The sequence below is a fragment of the Neophocaena asiaeorientalis genome, unplaced genomic scaffold (assembly GCF_003031525.2).
Source record: "Neophocaena asiaeorientalis asiaeorientalis breed wild unplaced genomic scaffold, Neophocaena_asiaeorientalis_V1.1 scaffold743, whole genome shotgun sequence".
NCBI lineage: Eukaryota > Metazoa > Chordata > Mammalia > Artiodactyla > Phocoenidae > Neophocaena > Neophocaena asiaeorientalis.
Genome location: NW_020174055.1, coordinates 351,221 through 376,586, shown reverse-complemented (window position 1 = coordinate 376,586; position 25,366 = coordinate 351,221). Strand labels below are relative to the sequence as shown.

Below are 25,366 nucleotides of genomic sequence, written 5' to 3'. Positions count from 1 at the left end.
ACAGGTGGAAATGGTGCAAAAGGGCATTCTGGCAGAGGGAATGGCATGAGCATAGGGTGGGTAAAATATGGGAAGCATTTGGGGGCTGGCCAGGAGCCCTCCTTGGCTGGCACTCCGGGACTTTGGGGCTGGAAGGAGTGATAGGAAATATGGCTGAAAAAGACAGTGGTGAGAGATGAATGCAAGAGAGAGCCAGGAGGTTTTAGGGCCCGGATGGGCCCTGGTCAGAGCTGTGAGTGAAGAAGAGGATTGTGTGGAGAAAGGACTGGGTTGTCTGGGCATCAGATGGTCAGTCCTGCAGGAAGGCAGGGGTGGCAGTGGGGATGGAGTGGAGGGGGACTGGGGAGAACACCCCTGGGTGGGACTGCCAGGGCCTGATGAGAGGAAAGGCCAAGGAGAAGAGATTGATGAGATCCCTGTATCCTGATGAGGCCACAGACTTAGCTGTACTTTATTATCTTATGAAAGTCACTGGCATCACTTCTGCACCTAATTCACCACCTTTCTGGGTAGATGGGTAGCTCTTCTCTGGAAACAACCTCTTCCAGGGTGGGGTGGGGGGAGACTTAGTCTAAATCACCCCGGCACCCAACTAGGGGACCCGTGATCAGTAGAGCTTCAGGACTCTGGTTGCTGAGGAGAGGATGAGGAGCAAGGGGAGTATGGGTGTTATTTCCTCAGAAAGGCCTTCTCTGGCCTCTCTGTTAGATTTGAATCAGGTCCCCTGATTTTACCTTCTCATGCTCCTTGCACTTTCCCTTCCTGACACTTATCACAGTTTTAATTTACATATTTGTGTGATACTTGATTGGTGCCTGTCTTTTTTACTGGATTGTAAAACCCAGCACTTAGAACAGTGTCTGGTATCTAGTTGGCACTCAGAAATATTTGTAGAGCTTTAAAGACAGAAAGCAGATCAGTAGCTGCTGGGACCTGGGATTGGAGCTGGGATTGACTGCAAATGGGCACAAGGAGTATTTCCGTAGATTCGAAAACTGGATTGTGGTGATGGCTGTGCGAACTGTTTATATTTAATGAAAATCATCGCGAAATTACAGTGAGTGAATTTTTTTTTTTTGCGCTACGCGGGCCTCTCACTGTTGTGGCCTCTCCTGTTGCGGAGCACAGGCTCCGGACGCGCAGGCTCAGCGGCCATGGCTCACGGGCCTAGCCGCTCCGCGGTATGTGGTATCTTCGCGGACTGGGGCACGAACCCGTGTCCCCTGCATCGGCAGGCGGACTCTCAACCACTGCGCCACCAGGGAAGCGCCACAGTGAGTGAATTTTAAGGTATATAAGTTACACCTCAATAAAGCTGTTAAAAAATAAAAATTTGTGTAACGAGTAAATGATCTTTCTCCCTCTCTGAGGCTGTAAACTCCGTAAGAGAAACTAAATCCCCCAAATCTAGAAGGGTGACTGGCATCTAGCAGGCGCGGAACAAACATCCCATCTGAACAGTGAATCTATGAATGAATGAGGAGAGGAAGGACTCTTACCGGAGATCACTGACTGCAGCTTCCGGGTCGCTGCTCCGCACGTCGCCGCGAGACTAGCCCGGCGATTGGCCAGCGGAGCCGGGTTGTCCAGGACCGGGACCAGGAGCGTGCTCGGAGAATCTCCTAGGCGGGTCCGTGGGGGCGGGGCTTCCAGGGAGCGGGGCTTCCAGGGGCGGGCTCCCGGTGCGGGCTGCCGGGCTGCGCGGCTGCGCAGTATTGCCGCCGCTGTCGCCGTGGTGAGAGTGGAAACGATGGCCGGGCCCGCGTGGATATCCAAGGTGAGCGCCTGGCAGGCCGGCTTGTGACTGGCGGGCGGGCCGCGTGCTGGGCGGGGGCAGGCGCGCGGACCCCGATGGGGAGGCGGCGGCGCGCGGCCGGCTGGGGACAGTTAGGAAGCCTGTCCTGGCCGCCTGTGCGCCTCGCTCCGTGGCACGCGTGCGGTGTGTAGGCAGCCTCGCTCTTGGAAGGTAGCGTCTGGGGCGGGGACGGTATCAAGGTCAAGGCAGGGGGCGCAGTTCCTGCCCCGGGCAGCATCCCGGTTCCACCTCCGGCATCTGCCCCGTCCGGAGCCCAGGCCGCGCGCGGAGCCCGGGAAGGTCACCGGAGCCGCCGCCCCGGCTCCGCCATTCCGGCAGTTTCCGAGGCTGCGGCCTTGCAGCCTGCTGATCGCGCGGAGAGTCCACTCCAGCACGGCCCAGGCCTCCCCCAGGTGTCTGCTCCGGCCCGGGCCGGGTAACCTCCCAGGTGAGGGAATCCCGAAGTCATTTTCCTGCCAGACTTTTTCTCCCTTAGAGCTCTTACCAATCTGATCGTATAGCTATTTCCCCTTCAAAGGACACAGGGTACCTTGCACCTTGGAATTGCTATCTGAACACTGGGAGATTGAGAGAGGGAGACCAGCAACACCTTTCTTTCACCTTTTATTTGTGAATATCCTGCGTTCTCACCTTGACAGCTCAGATGCCTGCCTCAGCTGGATAGGGTTTCCGACCATCTCTGCAATTCTTTGGTTCCTCAGTGGAACTAACTGTGCCTGAAAACGTAATTGCTCAAGATCACACAGAAAGTCCGTGTCAGAACTGGAAGAGGAACCCAGATGTCTCGGGATTCCCAGTTCTAAGTCCCATTCTGCCTACTCTGTGGCCAAGGTCACACAACGAATTATAGGCAGAGGGAAAAATGGGCCCTCAGGTCTCTTGTTGCTCTTAAGAATGATCCCCTAGAAACCTACCATAAGCAATTTAATTTTTTTCTTAAAAATTTGATACTGCATTTCTCCTTTGTTTTAAGTTTAAAGCGAGGTCTGCATGCACTGTTATTTAGTGAAAAGCAGTCTACACTGGAGTTTAGGAATCTTAGGTTTGAGTATTGTTAGTACCATTGATTGGCTGCGTGACCCTGAGCAAATTACTTAACATCTCTGAGCCTTAATAAGCCATCTGTAAAATATTTGTACTTGCTTCACAGAGTTGTTTGAGGATTGAAAAAAATAATGTGAGAGCACCTGATACATGCAGAAGGAACACAAAAACCTGAAGCTTTCCTAGCTGTCAATATACTTATCTTACAGTCTTCAAGTAGACAATTGGGCATCAGTAGCTAGGTTTTATTTAGTAACTGGGTTCTGCTTTCTTACCCTCTTCAGACCTGGATTTGTGTATGATGGTAATTTATTTCACATTGGCTCCTGAAGGTAAAGCAACTTCTGTGTCATTGTCTAAACAGAAGTCAATCGTTTAATCACTGAGCTTACACTTAACATCCAATCATCTTTGGTAGGTACATTAAGCTTCAGAATGAGGGACTAAATAAAAGAGCTAGTAAATTTGTTTTGCCCTTAGTGTGGTCTACAAGAAAAAAGCCACATAGTAGGAATTCAGAAAGTGTCAGAGGATGAGGTTCTCCTCTGACATGGAATGGACTCCCCTTGTGACCTTTGGCAGTCATTTGACCTCTGTGGGCCAGTTTCTTCCTTTAGGGACTGGAATATACAGTGTCTCGGAAGCTGATGTCCCAGAATTATGAGAAAGCTGAGCTGGATGTGAGTTTCAATCAGAACAAGTCCTCTATTAGCGTTCCATTTAAGGTTTTATTTGAAAAAAAGAGATCTGCAGCTTAAATTATTTTTTTCTAAAAAAGCTTTATTTAGAAAAAATAGTGAGTTTCTAAAGACCTTTCTGGCTCTAAAATACTATAATTATAATGAGGCAGTTCCCCCATCAGGAAGCTTTTATTGAGTGAGTACCTGCCATACATTCTACACTGTATTTATATGTTTTTAAGTTGGAGGATGAAGGTAAAAAAGGAAATGAGGTGCTATGGATGAAGATGGTCCAGGAAGTCAGAAGTTCAGTCCATATTCTGTGAGCCTGGTCTTAGTCTCCTTATCTGAAAAGGGCTACTAATACAATCTCTCCAGGTTTTATTAAAATAAAATGATGTAGTATATGTACAAGTATACTATAAAGTAGAAGTCAGCCTGTGCTTTAAAAAATCTTGTCTTAAAAGTTCCGGGTCATTCTAATGATTTAGATGCAATACTACCTTATTCTAAGATCACAAAGGAGAGATGACAAAGGTGAAGAAGACTGGTTGTTAGAGAAAATCATTGCAAGTATTAAAGCTATTTGCTGGAGTGGGAACTCATCAAATAGAGAGATGCTTAAGGCTGGACTCAGTTTTTCCAAAAGTATTCTGAGCACCTACTGTGAGCTAGGCACTGTTCTAGGTACTAGAGATAGAACAGTGAACACAACATGAAAATCTTTGCCTCGTGGATTTACATTTTAAATCAGTTATTTGGGTTGGGTCTTTTATCACAAAGACATGGGCCGTTTTTTTTTTTTTAATTTTTATTGGAATGTAGTTGATTTACAGTGTTGTGTTAGTTTCAGGTGTACAGCAAAGTGAATCAGTTATACATATACATATAACTCCCCCTTTTTGTTGTAGATTCTTTTCCCATGTAGGCCATTACAGAGTATTGAGTAGGGTTCCCTGTGCTATACAGCAGGTTCTTATTAGTTATCTGTTTTATATATAGTAGTGTATATATGTCAGTCCCAATCTCGACATGGGCCTGTTTTTTTTTTTTAATTAATTAATTTATTTTGGCTGCACCAGGTCTTAGTTGCAGCACACGGGATCTTCGTTGGGGCACGCGGACTTCTTAGTTGTGGCATGCAGACTCTTAGTTGTGGCATGCATGCATTATCTAGTTCCTGACCAGGGATCGAACCCAGGCCCCTTGCGTTGGGAGCGCAGAGTCTTACTGGACCACCAGGGAAGTCCTGACATGGGCCTGTTTTTTTTTTTTTTTTTTTTTTTGCGGTACGTGGGCCTCTCGCTGTTGTGGCCTCTCCCGTTGTGGAGCACAGGCTCCGGAGGCGCAGGCCCAGTGGCCATAGCTCACGGGCCCAGCCGCTCCGCAGCATGTGGGATCTTCCCGGACCGGGGCACAAACCCGTGTCCCCTGCAGCGGCAGGCGGACTCTCAATCACTGTGCCACCAGGGAAGCCCATGGGCCTGTTTTGAGTGAATGTTTTTTCTCTCTTTCTGGGGGGTGGGGAGAAGGACTCATGCAAATTTTATAACGTAGCCTTTAAATGGTCTCCCAATAGCCCATTTGCTGGTGGATGAATCATGTCCTAGGATTAAGTTTTTGGCCAGTGGTTTTGGCATAGCATATTCTTTTGGGTCTCACCCTGTCTTTTATTGTGAGTCCGGAGAGATAACTGTAGATGCCAGGTTAGAGGATACAATTCGTTCACAGCTCCTTGGCTCTTGGTTGGTGTCTCTTTAGTGGATGCTGTTATTACAGCAAAGGTTCTGGACTTACAAGAACTGTCCCCCAAAAGGAAGACTAAGGATATAACAGATGTATCTTTGCTCATGTATCTAGCATGAATAAAAGTTAACATTTAAAATTTTTAATGAATTATTATTTATTAAATAATTTTATTTATTTTTGGTTGTGTTGGGTCTTCATTGCTGCGTGCGGGCTTTCTCTAGTTGTGGCGAGTGGGGGCTACTCTTACTTGCAGTGCGTGGGCTTCTCATTACGGTGGGCTTCTCGTTGAGGAGCATGGGCTCTAGGCGTGCGGGCTTCAGTAGTTGTGGCACGCAGGCTCTAGAGCGCAGGCTCAGTAGTTGTGGTGCATGGGCTTAGTTGCTCTGCAGCATGTGGGATCTTTCCGGACCAGGGATCGAACCTGTGTCCCCTGCATTGGCAGGTGGATTCTTATCCACTGCACCACCAGGGAAGTCACTAAAACTTTTAATGAATTTTAATACCTTTGGTTTCTGTACCCAATTTCTTTGATTATATTCTGTTTATTATAATGTAATATGACTTTGTACCAGTTTTCAAGGACTGAATTATTAAAGTTCAAAATAACCTTTCAAAATTTATATTTCTGGTGTGTCATAGTGTTAAGTGGAAAAAAAATGTACCGGTGGTAACGTCTTGGGGTAGTGGGATTAGTAGGTCACATTTCTTTTCTTTTTTTGTATCTTTCCCCTCTCCCAGCAATTAACAATAAATGACCATGTCACTTATATTACCAGAAGAAGTAGATAATTTATTTAAAATATTCACTCTGTATGACACAGTTATCAAAATAGTATTAGATAAACTTTGTTAGATTTTTATTATACAGTGTAATTTCTTAATATTCATGGGAGAAGAATAGGCATAATGTATAATTGGAGGAGCCCTGAACTAAGAGTCAGGAGACCCAGACTGTGGTCTCTTTGTGGTCACTCTGTGACCTTAGGCAAATCCCTACTCTTTGGACCCACTGTCTCCACTGTATAATGAGTGAGTTGGGCTCTGGGATTTATAAGAACCCTGCTGGCTCTTAAAATTAGTGATAGTTTTCTTAGAGTGTGTGTTACCCCCAGATTGACCCAGTGGTCAAGAATGTTGACATTAAACCATCCAGATCATCTGAGAAAAATCCAGTGTTTGAGCTAAGAAAGTAGAGTTTCATTCTAGCTTCAAGGTCTTTTGACAACTTTTCATAACATTGACTTTAAAAGTACATATATCGTACTTACATTCTCAAAGCAAAGGTAAACTGAATATTTCAGTTTTCAAATCCAAAAGAGCTTGCTACATTGAGCTAATACGTGAGAAAAATAATCCTCGGAAATTCCTGAATATATCTGTGCAAAGTTGCAGCATTATCAGCTGTCAGAGATGGTTCCATCTCTACCTTTTAACTATATGTGGTTTAATTCTGTATGTAACATTTCTTTGTTGATATTAAATGTAGGTCTCTCGGCTGCTGGGGGCATTCCACAACCAAAAACAGGTGACCAGAGGTTTTGCTGGTGGTGTGAGTATAATTACGTCTTTTATTTTTTCCTTTTAGAAGTTTCTCAAGAAAGATGCTTAGACACGTTATGTAGCATTTAATCTTCACTTATTTAAAATTAGGGAAAATTGGCCATACTCATACTGTATATTTAAATTATTGGTGAACATGCATAAATCTATTAGGTCACTTGCACATTAAAAAAAATAGTATTGGGCTTCCCTGGTGGCGCAGTGGTTGAGAGTCCGCCTGCCGATGCAGGGGACGCGGGTTCGTGCCCCGGTCTGGGAGGATCCCACGTGCCGCGGAGCGGCTGGGCCCGTGAGCCCTGGCCGCTGAGCCTGCGCGTCCGGAGCCTGTGTTCCGAGACGGGAGAGGCCGCAGCAGTGAGAGGCCTGCGTACCGCAAAAAAAAAAAAAAATAGTATTATAGCTGGTGCTGTAAGCCTTTCACATTAATATCTTGAAGGAGGCTTGTTAAAAATAGTTATAAAATAGATTATAAAAAAACAGATATTATCTAAAGATAGCAACTACCCTTGAGCCTGTTACTTTATTTCACAATCTCATTTGGATAAGACAGTTTTTTTCCAAACTAGTACCGGTTGAGACAAAATTGTTGAGAAGCTTCAAAACCTGCTTTGCATTTTTATTTTGTGAGCTTCCCTGAAAACAGTAGCTTGATTGCCAATCAGGAATGCCTCAAACATCTATAAGCCCTGTAGGCTTATATGTATCAATACTTTGCTTATGTAGTCTTCATCGGCTCTTGTGTTAGCGGATCATCTATTTCTCATTAAACCTGCTGCTTTTAGAATTCCCAGCGTTAGAGTTCTGTGCTTTAAAAGCTGATACCACATTTTTAGAGCATTCTAGGACTGTGGGTCAGTGACTTCCTGTATGTTTTTATTTTGCCTCCTTCTTACAGAATCTGATTTGGATTTCATAATTCCTATACTCCCGTATAACATCTTACCCTGTGAGGGATTTATAAGACCATAGTATATCTTTTTTCGTTTACTTTCTGAACTGTGGAAGTAAAGTAGTTTTTTCTGGTGGCCTGATGACGTTTGTTATTACATGTTGGGAGAACAGGAAGAAGAAGCCAAAGGGGTTCTTTCGGCTCTGCTTTTGCTGCAAAAGATGCAGAATGAGGCTTGCGCTTTAGCTAAGCTAGCATTTAGCTAGCTAGCATTTCAAATGCATTCTGAAAGCTGATGAGATGATCATTGCTCTCTGCTATTATTTAATTTCCAGGCTGTCCATTAAAAAATATATATATTGGCCTGGTGGGGAGGGGGTTATATTTGAAAGAAATAAAAGAAACTAATTTTTAAAAAAGATTTCTTCAGTTGTACAGAAAAATTCAGAAATAATTAGTCCACCTGCTTTGGGAGCATCACTGGAAGGTAAAAGACCAGGGAAATGTAAATCAGTGATTTTTTAAAAATGTAGCACAGGCAGCTGGCACTGAAAAAGGCCAGGGACCGTTGTCTGAACCAAACTTCTAGGTAGGGGAAATACCCAAATAATGACATATATAGTTTCCAAATGGTAATCCTCATTTAAATCCTCTCATCATTTCCCTTTACACATTTTTTTCCTGTGTTTGAAATGCTGGCTGTATTTTTTTGAAGCCTTTGAACTAAATTGTTGCTGTTACATTACAAATACACTTGTCATTCTAAGTGTAATTCAGACATTGCAGGTATGATCACGTACCCTATTGTTGGTTCCAAGTAAACTTTGCTGAGCTCATTTGGATTACTTTTGTCATTAGGAGCCAACTTTATAAAGGAAATCAGGAAAATGGAGACCCTCTCTTGATGTGAAGTCTGATTTTCCGAGTGCCAAAACAGGCCTCAGTGGTACTCTGGAAGTGTCTGAGAGTGTTTTGTAAGACTGAACGAGTTGCATGAGAAACCGAACTTTCTAGGCTCCCGGTGGAGAGGAAAGCCCTTGCCTTCCTGGGAAGCCCTCTAAATTTTACTGAGAGAACATTGTTGAAATGTCTTGCTCTCCTTGGTTTTACAGACTTGAATTAATTGGTCTCTTTGTAGTTTGTCTGAAACGAAACATCAATTGGGAAGTTTACCAGGTAATTTATTTTTGTTTTATCTGGAGAGCATCACTTAAGTTCTTTTTAAAACCTCTGGGCTCAGCTATAGGGAGTAGAGTTGTGGAGTCTCTTGATTCTTGACTCCACTTTGATAAGCCGTTGGAAGGTAGGTCTGTTTTCTTAAAGGCATTTCTTATGAGTTAAGAAAACCCATAAACTGGATTTATTTGTCAATGATGTTCCTTTTTAAACCTTCAAAAATCAATTCTGACTGTCTTCTTTGATGATTTCTTATATTCAGGTTAAGACGGTAACTTTAATTCCAGGAGATGGAATTGGCCCAGAAATTTCAGCCGCAGTTATGAAGATTTTTGATGCTGCCAAAGTAAGTGGTCTTAAAAAATACTTTTGATAATAATTTGTAGAAAAGTTTTCTTAGCCAGTTGGAGACCGTGAACTCTTAGGATGAATTGTTCACGTGTGTATGAAGTTGGTAAGGTCTGTTAAATTTCACAGATTCTGACTTTAAGAGTGTTCTTTGCTGCCGTCATTGTCAATAGTTTAAGCTATTGCATTGGCATCAGTTATATATAAAGTAATCCAGGTAGTACTGTAATTTTTGTGGACTTCTGAACACTGCCTGTGTCTAAAGTCTCTAAGCCCCTCCAAGTCACCTGTCTACCTCATTTTTCCTTCCTGCCAAAAAAAAGAGAATAGAATTGATATTTCAGAAAACTATATAGGGCATTTTGAAAGATTCTTTTTTTTTTTTTCCTGGTGTGGAAATATCAAGTATGAGGTATTATTATCCAACAGCCTAGCCTTCAATGCAGGTAGATATTTAAAAATCTAGAGAACTTAGGAAACTTGGACTTTGTTTGACCTGATGCTTTATTCTTGCTATTTATAGCTGCTAGGCGAAATAATGTGTAAGATTAAATCAGGGTTGTTATGATACCAACAGCTATACGTCAAGGAATTCAATTTATTTATACTAAACATACATTGTTTTTCTATATGAGTTTTTAATTAAAACTCCTACAGAGGAAATGATGCTTATACAATAGCATTCCCCAAGGGAACTGAAATAGGATGGCTCTCAGCTGTAAGCTCCGTGTGAACAAGGAGCACAAGTCTTGCTCTGTGTTCCTATTCCTAGTGCGTGCCCAGTTGGCTGTCAGATGTGTGTGTACACATTGAAGGGTGTGGGTGAAGAGAAAGGATAATGCTGGTTTATTCCTTAAAACTTCTTTCATAGGTTATATAATATGTCTTTTTTTTTCTTAACAGCTTTTTTGAGATTTAATCCATATATTGTTCAATTCATCATGTAAAGTATACAGTTCATTCATGGAGTTGTGCAACCATCACCGTAGTCTAATTTTAGAACATTTTCGTCACCCAGAAAGAACCCCATACTCATCAGCAGTCACTCCCCATCAGCCTTATCTCTCCCACCCTGCCCCCTCCCATCACCAGCCCTAGGCGACCACTAATCTACTTTCTCTCTCTGTAGATTTGCCTATTCTGGACATTTCATATAAGTAGAGTCTTAAAATTACATGGTTTTTGTGTGATGAATTGGGAGATTGGGATTGACATATATATACTAATATGTATAAAATAGATAACTAATAAGAACCTGCTATATAAAAAATAAATAAAATTCAGAACTTCAAAAAAAATTACATGGTTTTTGTGATTGGCTCTTAGCATAATATTTTCAAGATTCATCTATGTATCAGTACTATGGGATATTTCTGTGAATCATGTTTCTCTGCTCCTTACGATAATTATAGCCACGTTAACAGTGATTGTAAAAAAAGGAGGTAGGCAAGTGGCAGCTAGGAGTGATGACTGGACAAGGGTAATGTGGAGAATCCATCTGGACATGCTAGAGAATGACATCTCTTCTTGCATGCCAGGAACTTTCCGGGCCTTTATTGTATGTGTTTTCACCAGTTGCATCCAAAGTGAGGAAGTTTGTTTATAAATGTAGTGTGAATGTCAGTCACATGTAGGTCTTTCCAGTTCACTGTGCTCTGTGGTGTGGCATCTAGGCACCTATTCAGTGGGAGGAGCGGAATGTCACCGCCATTCAAGGACCAGGAGGAAAGTGGATGATCCCTCCAGAAGCCAAAGAGTCCATGGATAAGAACAAGATGGGCTTGAAAGGTAGCACTGAAGTGAATATGATGCTTATTATTGATTTCTGCTACAGGTGTTATATTTATCTTTACCTAGATTTATCTTTTGTATAATTTTTACATTTTTATTTTAATTCATACATGCTTAAGGTCATGATTCAAAATATTACCATGTGACAGATTGGAATTCAGCATAGGCTTTAAATCCAGACAGATCCACTATGAATCTCATCCCTGCTGCTTACTGGCTGGGAGGCTTGGGCAAATTTCTTACTCTTTTTTTCCCCTTTACCTTTAAATGACAGCAATAGGGAATTCCCTGGCAGTCCAGTGGTTACAACTCAGTGCTTTCACTGCCTAGGGCCTGGACTCGATCCCTGATCAGGGAACTAAGATCCCGAAGACCAGCACAGTGCAGTCAAAAAAAAAAAAAAAAAAATGACAGCAATAGAGTTGATACCTCATAGGGAGGTGGTGTCATAGGATTAGCTAATGTCCAGGACCTGATACCGTGCTTGGTCCTCAGTCAGTAGATGCTCAGTGCAGTTGTTATTCCAGAAAGCTTCATTGAGGAAATTTCTTCCTTCATCTGAATCTGAGGGAGAGGGTAAAGTTAGAGGCAGAACATATTTTACAAGGTAGCCCAGGTGGGTCTGTAGATGACACAGGGAGTAGGCACTGAATGTTGCCTGAGAGTGACCAGCCATGGATGGACTCATTTACGATGAAGAGAACATCAGACTCAGAAACAGAGCACCTGTCTGCCCTTTTAAATGACGCTTGTAGAGGCTTCCCTGGTGGCGCAGTGGTTGGGGGTACGCCTGCCAATGCGGGGGACGCGGGTTCGTGCCCCGGTCCGGGAGGATCCCGTGTGCTGCGGAGCGCTGGGCCCATGAGCCGTGGCCGCTGGGCCTACGCGTCCAGAGCCTGTGCTCCGTAACGGGAGAGGCCACGGCAGTGAGAGGCCTGCGTACCGCAAAAAAAAAAAAAAATGACGCTTACTTTGTTGTAAAAGTGTCCCTTGATTCATAAAGCGTGCATGTTAGATGTGTCACAAAGCTACTTCATGTCCAAAGAAAGGATCCTAAATACATCTCTGATGGAATACTGGAAAAAATAAAAATTGGAATTTCAAATACAGTTGGCCCTCCATATCCACATGTGCATCCGTGGATTTGCAATCATGTATGGAAAATATTAAAAAAAAAAATTCTGGGCTGGGACATCCCAGTCCCGGTTGGTCCTCCTTGCCCACCACCGGTGCCACCAGTCCGTGTAGCCAGCCCAGTTAGCCCGGTCTGCACTGCCCACCGGCCAGCTGGTCTCCCACCACAACCATGGATGCCATCAAGAAGTTGCAGATGCTAAAGCTGGACAAGGAGAATGCCACCGACTGCGCTGAGCTGAGGACCGCAGCAAGCAGCTGGAGGAGGTGCAGCAGGCCCTCCAGAAGAAGCTGAAAGGGACGGAGGACGAGGTGGAAAAGTATTCCGAATCAGTGAAGGATGCCCAGGAGAAACTGGAGCAGGCTGAGAAGAGAGCCACCAATGCCAGGGCAGATGTGGCCTCCCTGAACCGCTGCATTCAGCTGGTAGAGGAGGAGGTGGACCAGGCGCAGGAGCGCCTGGCTACAGCCCTGCAAGAGCCGGAGGAGGCTGACGAGGCAGCTGATGAGAGTGAGAGAGAAATGAAGGTCATGGAAAGCCGAGCTATGAAGGATGAGGAAAAGACGGAGATGCAGCTGAAGGAGGCCAAGCACATCGCTGAGGATTCAGACCGCAAATATGAGGAGGTGGCCAGGAAGCTAGTGATCCTGGAAGGAGAGCTGGAGCACTCAGAAGAGACAGGTGAGGTGGCTGAGAGCCGGGAGGAGGATCTTTATTCCACCAAAGAAGATGAATATATATGAAGAGGAGATCAAACTGCTGGAGGAGAAGCTAAAGGAGGCTGAGACCCGAGCAGAGTTTGCCAAAAGGTCGGTGGCAAAGTTGGAGAAAACCATTGATGACCTGGAAGAGACCTTGGCCAGCGCCAAGGAGGAGAACATGGAGATTCACCAGGCCCTCAACCAGACCCTGCTGGAGCTCAACCACCTGTGAGGGCTGGCCCTGCCCCCAGCCAGGCTATAGTTGACACCCCAACGAATAAAACTGGTGTTACCAGCAAAAAAAAAAAAAAAAAAAAAATCCACAAAGTTCCAAAAAGCAAAACTTGAATTTTTTCACTGGCAACTATTTACATCGTGTTTATATTATATTAGGTATCATAAGTAGTCTAGAGATGATTTAGTTTACAGGAGGATGTGTGTAGGTTATATGCAAATACTATGTCATTTTATAATAAGGGGCTTGAACATCCATGCATTTTGGTATCTGCTGGGTTGCTGGGTCCTGGATCAATCCCTCCCCCCAAACCCCCATGCCGAGGGACAAGTGTCAACACTATGTACTTGTGTTTATAAAGGAAAAGAAAAGACCAGACTGTATCCTCTTGTCATCTGGGTATTCTTCTTTATTACAGGCCCTTTAAAAACCCCCATAGCCGCGGGTCACCCATCCATGAATTTATTGCTGCGTAAAACATTTGACCTTTATGCAAATGTCCGACCATGTGTCTCAATCGAAGGCTATAAAACCCCTTACAGTGATGTAAATATTGTCACCATTCGAGAGAACACGGAAGGAGAATACAGTGGAATTGAGCATGTGGTATGTTCATTTGGATACTTTTTCATTCTTAGTTGGGTTGCTTTCTGTGCACTTGGGACCTTTGTTCAAATTCTCCGTTGAAAATATTTCCCAAAGACAGTTCTCTTGCATTCTGTGAGGAGTTGTGGGTGTTTGTCTTGTCCTGGGTCTCTGGCTGAGAGTACTCAAATGGATGCCTGGGCGAGGGGTTGTGGTGCTTCAGGGTATGGGCTTGGGAACTTGTCCTCTGTTTGAAGTTTGAATCCTCAACTTCATACGTAACCATCTCTGCACCTTGGTTTTCCTCATCTGTGCCGTGAGGCTTATAATACCTGGCTCCTAGGACTGGAGTGAACATGATTAACCTCACTGACATACCATATGCATGATGCTTGCCTTGGCAGCTGGTGCCATGCAAGCCTGCCACAGATGGTGTTGTCTGCACACTGCTAGCAGTCCAGGACCGGGTTGTTGCCATGCCCTTTCAGTGAGGCAGGACTTCCTCTGTTTCAGATTGTGGATGGCGTTGTGCAGAGTATAAAGCTCATTACTGAGGGGGCGAGCAAGCGCATCGCGGAGTTTGCCTTTGAGTATGCGCGGAACAATCTCCGGAGCAACGTCACGGCCGTGCACAAAGCCAACATCATGTGAGTCCCTGTGGGTGGCGCTCCGTCTGGCTTTGTGGGCGAGGAGCAGTGACAGGGCTTTCCTTTCCTCTCTCCAGCTTGCTCATTGACTCCTGACAGCTCTGGAAAATGGCCTTGTAGCCAGTCAGAGGGTCAGGCATTTCTCTTGTGTCAGAGTATCCTATTTAATGTGCTTCTTTGGGTGGATGACTGGAGCAGGTTTGGAGGGAGCAAGAATTCAGGTCCCGGGAGTTTAAGGAGGGCCTGAGAACCATCGGGGAAGGAAGCCGGAGAGTCTGGATCCCCAGGTGCAGTGGGCAGTTAGCTAAAGCCACGTCTGCAAAAGGGCAATCGTTTCTGTGTTAGGAGGGAATAGCAGGAATGTTTCTGAGATGGCCCCCTGCTCAGGGGCTTAAAATATTTCTCGTAGTGCTAATACTATCTGATGTATTATTCTAGCAGTTTGAATTCTTCTCAGCCCTAGTGTATTAAAGCCCAACTCAGTGTATTAGGAAGCAGGTTTCCTAACCTAAGGAAAGTGTTGAGCATGTAAAATAGGAAAACCATTTAAATAATTGAATAAGGTAACCTTTTAAGGCAATTTTAATGTTTTCTTACTAATAGATATTGCTGGATAACACTATAAAAATATAGTCTTCTTTATTATGATCAAACTATATTACATTTTTTACCCTTTTGTGCTTCCAGAAGTATCCTAAAATATTGAAATTTGCATTTTACTGATTGCCAGAAAAAATAATTTTACTGTAATTGAAATCAGATATCTGCAACTTAAATTTCTTGAACTTACTTTACTTCTCTGATTTGATCTTTTTCTCTCTGCAAGTCTTTGCTTTCAACAATTTTTATTTGATTAAATACAGGCGAATGTCAGATGGGCTTTTTCTGAAAAAATGCAGGGAAGTTGCAGAAAACTGTAAAGATATTAAATTTAATGAGATGTACCTTGATACAGTATGTTTGAATGTAAGTATATATTCACACTCACCTGCCACTTTTTGTGGTGTATAGTGTGTCCGTGTGGTGCACAGTTTTTGATTGCTAAACGCACCAATGCATTTTTTGTAGATGGTCCAGGATCCGTCCCAGTTTGATGTCCTTGTTATGCCAAATTTGTATGGAGACATCCTTAGGTGAGTCTGGCTATACCTTTTAGCCTACAGTTTATTTATAAATGTCATAAAATAAATTGTGGCTTACAAATTTTAATCAAATATTATAAAATACAGCATTTGTTACAAGCTGCGAGTTGAATTCTGACAATTCAGGTGGTGATATCAATGGTGATATGCTGGATGGGTTATTCATTCATTTGCCAAATCAGCTCTGGGCTCTTGCTCCCTGACCATTAGTTCCCGCTTCCCATTTTACAGGTATTTTATTGGTTGGTTGATTGATTGATTTCAGTGTTTTATCATGTATAGCTAGGTAGGTGGGTGTTCATTTTTATAAAGGTTTTGTATCTTTTGGCATCATTTCAGACTTACAGAAAAGTTGCAAGAATGGTACAAAGAATTCCTGTGTACTCAGCACCCACATTCACCAAATGTTAACATTTTACCAGACTTACTTTATTACTCCCTCTCTCTCTCTCTCTTCTCTCCTTTTCCCTCCCTTCATCCTCCTCCTCCTTCTTCTTTTTTCTCTCTTTGTCTCTACACACATACACGTGATGGTGGTCAAATGGTGCTTTTGTAAGTCCATCATTCCTTCTACATGTATCAGTTGGCATTCTACTGTAAGGATAAGCTTTTCCTTCTCATTTATTTGTTTACTTATTTACCTATATCAATTTGGACTCCTGGTTTCTATTTTATTTAGTGGTTATATCCATCACTATCATCTTTTATATTGATGCATATGTTGTGCAGACTTGGCCAGTGGGAATCCCTTTGAACTGTCTCTGTGTCCTTTTGACACAGCCCATCATTTGCTTTCTGGCACAATAAGGTGCTTCAGGGTCATCCTATATTTTCCTAACTGTAGTCCTGGAATCAGTCATTTCTCTAAGTAGCCCAGGTTCCTTTTAGTGGAGAATGGTATTTAAAGCTGAAAGTCTGGGTGCTAGGTGAGACATTTTATTTTTCAAAATATCCTTTGAAATGCTTTTCTGCCCCCAGTGACCTGTGTGCAGGACTGATTGGAGGTCTTGGTGTGACACCAAGTGGCAACATTGGAGCCAATGGAGTTGCAATCTTCGAGTCGGTAAGGACCCTGGTGACACCTGAAGCAGAATTCAAGTCACAATGACATGAGAACCCAGGAGGGCTTATCTGCATAAATATATTTTAACTCTTGAGTTTTTCCAATTGTCAGAAGAAAATGAAGCTTGGTTTCTTCATTCGTTTTCCTCTTATTTCTTTTTCATCCTTAGTATTTATTATGTATCCTTCCTCAGTTAAAATATTTTACTGAAAGTTGGACTGGATAAGATTGTTAGTCCATATTTTTGCACTTAAAAAAGAATTTCTTTAGCTCTTTATTTTTCTGAGGTTTTATTTCTAAGACATATGTCTGAGCAGCTATTTTTCATCGGTGAGGAGAGCTGATTAAGAGCCCAGCTTCCCTGGAAGAGGGCTGTTTGCTCCTGTCTCCCTCCTGACTGCACTCTTTTCCCCCGCTACCCGGGCAGGTTCACGGGACCGCCCCAGACATCGCAGGCAAGGACATGGCCAACCCCACGGCCCTCCTGCTCAGTGCCGTGATGATGCTGCGCCACATGGGGCTTTTTGACCACGCTGCAAAGATTGAGACAGCATGTTTTGCTACAATTAAGGATGGGAAGGTATTGGTAATCTTGCCACACTTCTGCTGGGTAAAATGCATTTCCTCTTTGGGTTTTTTTGTTTGTTTGTTTTTTTTGTGGTATGCAGGCCTCTCACTGTTGTGGCCTCTCCCGTCGCGGAGCACAGGCTCCGGACGCGCAGGCTCAGCGGCCATGGCTCACGGGCCTAGCCGCTCCACAGCATGTGAGATCTTCCCGGACCGGGGCATGAACCCGTGTCCCCTGCATTGGCAGGCGGACTCCCAACCACTGCGCCACCAGGGAAACCCCCTCCTTGGGTTTTATGTGCGTGAAGGACCGATGATGGTTCTTCTCAAGAGGGCCAAAGGATTGGATGTCGAACAGGCATTCTTAATGTGGGCTCCCTGAGTGAACTCGGGCAGTCTGCACACTTGTGTGCATTTTCTGAAGAGAGGATTAACGTATTTCATCAGGGAAGGGCTGAGAAGCACTGTGGTAGGGGCACCAGGGTGCAATGGAAAGAGCAGTGGTGTGGGTGTCAGAGCAGTGCAGGCCCAGTTACCCGGTTGTCACCTGTGGGATCTTGGCCAAGTCCATTAATTTTTCTTGGCAGCTTTTTCCTCTTCCCAGCAAACATCTATGCGTACATGATAAGGTATGGAGAATATAATAAAATGAGGAATAAGGTATGGTCTCAGGCCTCAAGGAGCTTGGAATCTAGCAGTAGTACAGATGCAGATGTGTCTGTAATACAGTGGAGCTATATGTTATACTATGTGCATCTGTGATATAAAAGTAATGTAGAAGTTTTATAGAAGTAATAATGGCTGATATTAATTGAATACTTCCGTGATTTTATATTCATTATATATATCTCAGCAAATCTCTACTCCTATGTGACATAGATACTGTAATTAAGCCCATTTTTTGGATGAGGAAACCGAGGCACAGAGAGATTAAGTAAGTTTGTCCAAGGTCTCACAGCTCCTAACTGGCAAAGTTGGGGTTCACACCCAGTCTGGCTCTTACCCAACAAGCTTCACTGTTTCCATAACCAGTTGTGACTCATAGGAGGGTTGTGATCAATTATTCTGAAAGTGGGAGGAGAACAGAGGAGGTCATGGCTTTACAAGGCTGGGCCTGAAAGGCTGATCCCTAGTCTGAGGTCTCTTCCTTTTTTTAAAAAACTAACATTTTAAAAAAGGATAAAATATACATAGTATAAAATCGACCATTTTAATAATTTTTGAGGCACACAGTCTATTGGTATTAAATATTAATACTTTTCATATTGTGCGACCTTCACCACCATCCATCTCCAGACTTCTTCATTTTCCTAAACTGAAACTGTCCCAATTAAACAATAATTTACCTAGTTTCTGCCATTCCCCCAGCCCCTGGCAACCACCATCTACTTTCTGTCTCTGTGAATTTGACTACTCTAGGTGCCTCATGTAAGTGGAATCATACACTGTTTGTAACATTGTGACCGGCTTATTTCACTTAGCATAATATCTTCAAGGTTTGCTTCTTCTTTTTAAAAAATTCTATAATTTGAAATTCTTACGGCCAAAATATAAGAAACCCAAGCTTGTTTTTAACAGCCTGATATAGTCATATTGAAGGGCATGTGATTATATATATTTTTTATTCTGACGCTGTATTTGAGAAGCTATTCATAGAGCCCAGCAGAGAGATGCCTAAGTTACACAGTAGGCCCTTTAAATTGTTTAGGATGCGATGGGACAAGAGAATTAAATATATTGAGTTCCGTCTGGGAGTAAAGAGAGTATAAGCTGGTAGAAAACCGAGAATATGGGAGGATTTCTTTCTTAAAGAGGGGAATTTAAGAGTTAAGTGATTTAAATATTTCCTTAGTATTTGTTTCTTAGCCTCCAAAAATAGGTCAAAATGTGTCTTTAAAAAAAATTTTTTTTAAATCCTCAAGGAATTTATGCAACCTCTTGTTTTAGATTTGCTGTCATTTAAGTGTCCGTAATCAAACGCTTCCTTAGGGTCTATTGTATGGACAAAGGGAAAATTTTTGGAAAGCCTCCCTGCTTCCCTTTGTAGTGAGAGAATCTTGTTCTTCCGGAGCGTTTCTGTGCGCACTATCGAATTAGCTTTTCTAAGTCCTGGGGTAGGTGGATGGCGGTGGAGTGGGTCTCACTTTGAAATGAGGAACTAAATGAAAGAGTAGTCAGGTAACTCACTCATCTGGTATCTCACTGAGAGCTTTAAATGAAAACATCCTTGCTTTGGTTTAATGTGTGGATACATTTTTTATCTTTGCTTTTTCCTTTTCTCAGAGCTTAACAAAAGATTTGGGAGGCAATGCAAAATGCTCAGACTTCACAGAAGAAATCTGTTGCCGAGTAAAGGATTTAGATTAAGGCTTCTACAAATGCTTTTGCCTCAGTCACTCCTAACGGACTCCATGTCAGCCTGTATTAGAATACCTCCCATTATGTATGCATTTATGCATTTGTTGCTTGTTTCTTGACAGAGTACATTTTTAGACCTGGCCTTTTCTTAACAAAGTCTGTACAGAGGATGCAGGTGATGTCCCTGGGCCTGCTTTCAAAGGACTTTATCCAAGTGCTTGTTTTATTTATTAAATGTCTATCTGGTACACATTTTTTGAAAACTCTAAGTGGACTGTACTGTATCATTTGCCATTGTTAACCATTTTACGCTTCAGTTACAACAGTTTTTCTTTAACTGTAAATATCATGATACAGAATTAATACGAGAAAACATAAAACTTTTTCAAGAAAAACAATGATTTCCTTGGTTTATGAAAAATATAATGAAAATAAAATAGAATGTTGACATATTAGCACAAGATGATATTCTTATAAAACTAAATGGGCACAAGAGAAATTTCCTGGGAAAGTTTACATCGAAAACAGTGAATATGGTATATTTCTTAGTGATGTGGGAAGTAAAGACTGATTTGTGCTTTACATGAATTACTGAGTATGAATAAAGACTTCAGATCCGAGAAATATATAATGAGAGATGTAGTTTTTGTTAATAAGATATGGGTAATATATCGGGTACAAAGACACAAATGCACTGTGTGTTCAGTTATTTTTATCTTGAGATGATTGACTATTCCTGGCGAGAGCTTTTAATGAAGGAGTGATCCTTCCTTTTCATTGGACATACATCAAGCATCGTGTGTAACGCAACCCTTGATCCCCCCTGCAGACCCTGAGTCAGACATGGGAGCTGACCGTTGTGTGCGGTCACTCTTCCCCAGCATGTCTGTCTCTGTCTGGAAGTGGACCACACTCCCACTGATACTGCTAAAAGGCCCGACCATATAAAATTTGACTGCAGTGGAGGACCCTGGGGTGCTGGCTACTAACTTTATATTTCAGTGGCTACCCCTTCCCCCAAACACCAAATTACCACCCTGTGCCTCAGCACCACCACTTGCAGACTCAGCCTGAGATGAGTCACAAAACCATGCCACCCTGGGGCTGGCCTTAGCTTTTGACCTGCAGGCACTTCCCCATCCCTCCTCCATTCCCCGTCCTTAGCATGATTTTTCTTTAATCTTCAGACACTCACTATTTTCATGAACCCTTTGGTCCCACACCAAAGGCAACTCATGTCCTTCTTGGCCCTTGCGTAACATTGCAAACCTGTGGCTTTGCATTGTGTACCCTGGTCACAAGGGGATTTCTTTGTTTTTTTTGTTTTTTGCAATACGCGGGCCTCTCACTGTTGTGGCCTCTCCCGTGGCGGAGCACAGGCTCCGGACGCGCAGGCTCAGCGGCCATGGCTCACGGGCCCAGCCGCTCCACGGCATGTGGGATCTTCCCGGACCGGGTCACGAACCCGTGTCCCCTACATCGGCAGGCGGACTCTCAACCACTGCGCCACCAGGGGAACCCACAAGGGGATTTCTTAACAACAACAAATAACCCTGTCTGGGTCCTTTTTTAGGCTGGTAACCAGACTTACAACCTTATATGTATTTTACTTTGTTTAAACTGCTGCTTCTGTTTTATTGAATTGTGCTAATTATCAGTGATCCTTGGGTTTACACTAATAAAGAATTCCCAAACGAATTGAGGTGTATGCTTTCTCTACCGATTCCCCATTTAGATGCCTTAGGTCATTTTGGCTCAGTTTGCTACTAAGAATGGCTGCTTCAAGTATTCAGAGTAGGCAGGGTGAGGGGACACGGGTTCGATCTCTGGTTGGGGAACTAAGATTCCACAAGCTGTATGGCTCAGCCAAAACAAACAAACAACAGAGTGGGCAGGGTGGCAGGGTGGTGACAGACTAGCCCCTAATTGACTGCTTTCACTAGAATGCTCCACTTGACCTCCTCCCACACCTTTGCTTATTCCAGGGCACTAGAGGTCATTGGTATACCTATTGCACAGTGTCCTATGGGTTAAATAACCACTACTCTGGACTGGTCTGCTGCTCTATTGACAAAAAAATCAGGTACTTGTTGACAGTTCTGTTAAAAAGTTTAATTTCAAATTACACATTAAATACAACCAAATAGGCAGCAGCAGTTTTATTAAGCATCAAAGTCAGTGGGTGTGTGTATGGTGGAGTGCCGGGTAATGGGATGATGGGGTCGGCAATGTCCAACAAGATTCCAGAGTAAGTCAGGTGTTAGGTGAGTTACAACTGAGCGCTTTCCCTGCGGCACACTGGTTAGCCGAGCCATCTTCCCCCTCCATCCTCCCGCAACACCCAGCCTCCTGGTAAGTGAGCTAGCAGCCTGTTAAATCTACCTGGAACTAAGGCCAAAAATTCAGCCCTTTAGTTCTGGAAAGAGAGTTGATCTCACTTGTCACCCAAACAAAAAGCAATACTTTTAAAACTATGCACACATGAAGCCTCTCGGCATAAGACCTGGCAAATGTAGATGCCAGGACCGTAACTGACCCAGAGAACCTAACAGACTTGCCAGAAGTCCATGTGCCCAGACTGAAGAGGACCTGGTTGGGTGGGGGCGGGGGTCAGGAAAATACTCAGCCTGCCACCTTCAGGAGAAACCCGGGAAGGACGACCCCTGATTACTTTTTCTGCTCTTGGTAAAAGGAATCGATGATATCTTTGTACTTCTCTAGGACTGTGAGCCGTTTCAGCTTCATTGTGGGACCTAAAAGAGAAATTGGAAGAAATGAGTGCGGGCTGGGCTCTGAGATGTCTGAGAAGGTGTGTGGTAAACATCTAGACTCAGTGAGTCCCAGAACTCTGGAATTAAGCCAGACCAACAAGTAGCCATCCTCCAAGATGGCCCATGGTGATCCCTGCTCCGTGGTCACACCGTTGTGTGGCTCCTTCCCACACTGTACCAGGGTTGGTCTAAGTGGCCGGTAGAATACAGAGGAAGTGGGGTAATTTACATGACAATAACTGATAGGCAAATCATCTCTGCATTTCAGTGAAAGTTCATACGATGTTGGATGTAATGCTTTGATTGCTTGTGATGGGGTAGGGGAAAGCCCTGGCCAGGGAGGGCCTCTGGCATGGTCTTTATGAGACGTCTTCCTCATATCACTTTTCTTGGCCTTGGTTCTCTCCTCTAATGCAAGGTCGAAAGGGCTCTGATTTGGGTAGCTTCAACTCCATTTTGTGCTAACTCATACTTGGCTGTGTAACTGGAGACTTCAAAATCAAAGCCATTTATATAAACTGCTTAGAGAGGACACCTATCTGGTTGACCTTGCATTCAATTTGCTGGCACAAGACAACCAGATAAGCTCAGGGTCTCTGATAGCAGCTCAGCATTACTGTGGATAGTTGCATCTGGGTTCAGCCTTGATGGGTCAGAGGGAATCTCATTGAAGGGGCCATTTGCATACCTACCCCGCCATGCCACAAACACCCCAAGATGCTATAACCAAGAGCGACTTCATCATCCAACTGAGGCCACACCAGAGGCCTTTTCTGGTTCTGTGGACCATGGCCCAGAAGGGCTGCCACCCTTTACCTGTTGCATGAGCTGACTTTACAAAAGACTATGGTGGTCTCACTCCCTAGAGCCAGATGACTCCAGCCCAAACACTAACAGGAGCTTGGTGTCTGCTTGGTGGTCCCATTGCGATTTCAGGGGAAAATGGTTCCTTAGTCAAAACAAAGTTAAATGTTATAGGTTCACATCAGTGAATTCCAGCACATATCTTATATACTGAACAGGCCCTACCTAACCACAAGCCCAGGCACTGAGCAATCAATGTCCTCCCACAGGAAGGAGGTGGGTGTCATCCAAAGTGCCGTCAGGGACCTTCTGTTTGCCACGGCTGCTTCCTAGTGGGCACCTCCCAGGCTCTGCCATGGCCTCTGCCCTCCTGCACAGCCCCTGCAATAGTGTAAGGAAAACACCTACCCAACTCTCCACCCGAAATGGAGAAGTCCCTCTCAAGAACGGCCCACTTCTGGATGTGGTAGGGTCGGGCAGCTGCATTCATGTTGACTCTCTGGATCCCCTCTTCAATAGCCTGATACACGGCCTCATCCTTCTTCCCCACGACCTCCGATACCGTGGCGGCTTTGCTGCCCACCCTCTGGCAGAACTCCACAGCTTGCTCGGTCAGATTATCAGTTGGGTCAGAGGTATCAGGATCCAGAGTGCACTGAAAAGCCAGAGATAGATCAAAACCAAGCCTCACTCCACAAGACGTGTGCCCTGGTCTTGGAGGAGGTCGCACTGCTGATCGTCAAGGACGTGGATCACCGTGAGCTCTGTTTCGAAGAGACGGTTCTAGAATGAGTAGCATGCCACTCGGACTGCGTTGAGCCCCGTGGTGGGGTGGAAGGAAGGGAGGCCTGAGATTGAGATGACCTCAGCCAGTGAGACCATCTTTTAAAACAGGGACCATAATTCTGGCCCCATCTGGTACCCTGGTATCAGATACCAGATTGGTTATCTGCTGAGGGGACTGAGGGCAGCAGCGCTGTGTAAACTGGGCTGTACTGGAACACAGAAGATCATCGGGGCAGCATGCTATTAAGTCTATTACCAGGGGCAGAAGGGATTTCCATGCGCTACGGCTGCCCCTTAGGGCAGGCAGCACTGACTAGTTATTCCAGAATACAGTCATGAGATCCAGACGTGTCCTGGCTGAACATGGCTTCTCTGCTGGGGCCAGACCCACAGACCACCCACTGGCTGCTCCTCCAGAGCCAGACCCCAACCCCCCCACCCCCGACACACCTTCAAGGTGAGCAGCATGGACAGGAACTTCCTCTGGTCCCCGATCAGCACGGCATTGCTGATGATGGGTAGCTCTGTCTTCACGGCCTCCTCAATGGGCACAGGGGGCACATTCTCCCCGCCAGCCGTGATGATCAATTCTGGAGAGGCAAGGCCAGGCCCCCGGCACAGGCTTTAGTCCAGGTGCTCAGACCAAGCACACCCAGACTCTGCCTGGAGAGCCGACCCTCTAAGTAGGACCCAGGCTCGATCACACATCTGCCTGCGTGATTTCCAGAAAGGTGTTTACCCATTCACTGAGCTTCAGTTTCCCCTGGGAAATTGGGGCACGGGATTCCCACAGGGATGCTGAGGGCACTGTATCCACTTGGGCAAAGTAAGCAAAGCACCTCTTCCACGGAGGTGTCCCCAACTTACTTCCCTGGGAGAGCCAAGCTGTTCATGGGAAATTTCTTAGAAATCTCATGCTCTATTTTAAATTTTATGTCCAACTTGTGTTCTACTCTGCCTCATATCCATGTTTGCATATAAAAATACATATTTATGTCCTCAAATTTTCTGGAAAGACTTGCCTTGTTTATCTAGGGACTTTGAATCTCAGCTCTGTCATTTACTAGCTGGGTGACCTTGGGCAAGTTACTTAACCTCTCTGGTTGTCCTCATTAATAAGTCGAGGTAATGATAGCATCTTTCCCATGGGAGACAATAGTAAGTAAAATGATGTCATTCAAGGTGTGTGGCACTTAATAAGGGCTCAACACTTGTAGTGGGTACAAATTGTGGTGGCAGTATAATTCCTCCGACGTCCCAGCACAGCCTCGAACCCAGCCAGAGGCGCTCACCTTTGAGACGCCCAGTGATGTAGAGGAAGCCGTCGGCGTCCAGGTGGCCTGAGTCGCCCGTGTGCAGCCAGCCGTCGGCATCAATGGCCTCACACGTCTTGTCCTCCATGTTCAGGTAGCCCATGAAGATCGTGCGGCCCCACAGGCAGATCTCTCCGATGCCCTCTGCATCCTCATTCACCAGCTTCACCCGGCAGCCCGGCACCACCTTGCCGGAGCTGGGGGGA

General features: G+C 44.5%; 2 protein-coding genes and 1 pseudogene across 2 annotated transcripts in view; 2 read left to right on the top strand and 1 right to left on the bottom strand.

Moving 5' to 3' along the window:
- The first annotated feature begins 1,684 nt into the window (after positions 1 to 1,684).
- Positions 1,685 to 20,176, top strand: IDH3A (isocitrate dehydrogenase (NAD(+)) 3 catalytic subunit alpha). Its single transcript, XM_024754305.1, has 11 exons — positions 1,685 to 1,777; positions 6,776 to 6,838; positions 9,177 to 9,260; positions 10,936 to 11,050; positions 13,543 to 13,730; positions 14,223 to 14,356; positions 15,220 to 15,322; positions 15,425 to 15,489; positions 16,477 to 16,561; positions 16,989 to 17,141; positions 19,412 to 20,176. Exons 1-11 carry the CDS (start codon positions 1,751 to 1,753, stop codon positions 19,493 to 19,495), a joined length of 1,101 nt encoding a protein of 366 aa, XP_024610073.1. The 5' UTR covers positions 1,685 to 1,750; the 3' UTR covers positions 19,496 to 20,176.
- On the top strand, positions 12,360 to 13,121 carry LOC112405775 (tropomyosin beta chain pseudogene; annotated as a pseudogene).
- Positions 20,177 to 22,153: 1,977 nt separating the features above from the next.
- Positions 22,154 to 25,366, bottom strand: part of ACSBG1 (acyl-CoA synthetase bubblegum family member 1) — a 48,609-nt gene continuing 45,396 nt past the window's right edge. Inside the window, exons 11-14 of the mRNA XM_024754304.1 lie at positions 25,140 to 25,357; positions 24,298 to 24,437; positions 23,470 to 23,716; positions 22,154 to 22,239 (exon numbers count right to left, since the gene is read on the bottom strand). Coding sequence (XP_024610072.1) covers positions 22,154 to 22,239; positions 23,470 to 23,716; positions 24,298 to 24,437; positions 25,140 to 25,357 — 691 coding nt within the window. The remainder of the gene's footprint in view (positions 22,240 to 23,469; positions 23,717 to 24,297; positions 24,438 to 25,139; positions 25,358 to 25,366) is intronic.

What these genes read in the sequence shown, in the direction of transcription:
- IDH3A (XM_024754305.1), top strand. Translation starts at nt 1,751, where the DNA reads ATGGCCGGGCCCGCGTGGATATCCAAG. An exon ending in GTGCACAAAGCCAACATCAT is followed by an intron (nt 14,357 to 15,219) that starts GTGAGTCCCTGT and finishes GATTAAATACAG; the next exon opens with GCGAATGTCAGATGGGCTTT. An exon ending in GAGTTGCAATCTTCGAGTCG is followed by an intron (nt 16,562 to 16,988) that starts GTAAGGACCCTG and finishes CTACCCGGGCAG; the next exon opens with GTTCACGGGACCGCCCCAGA.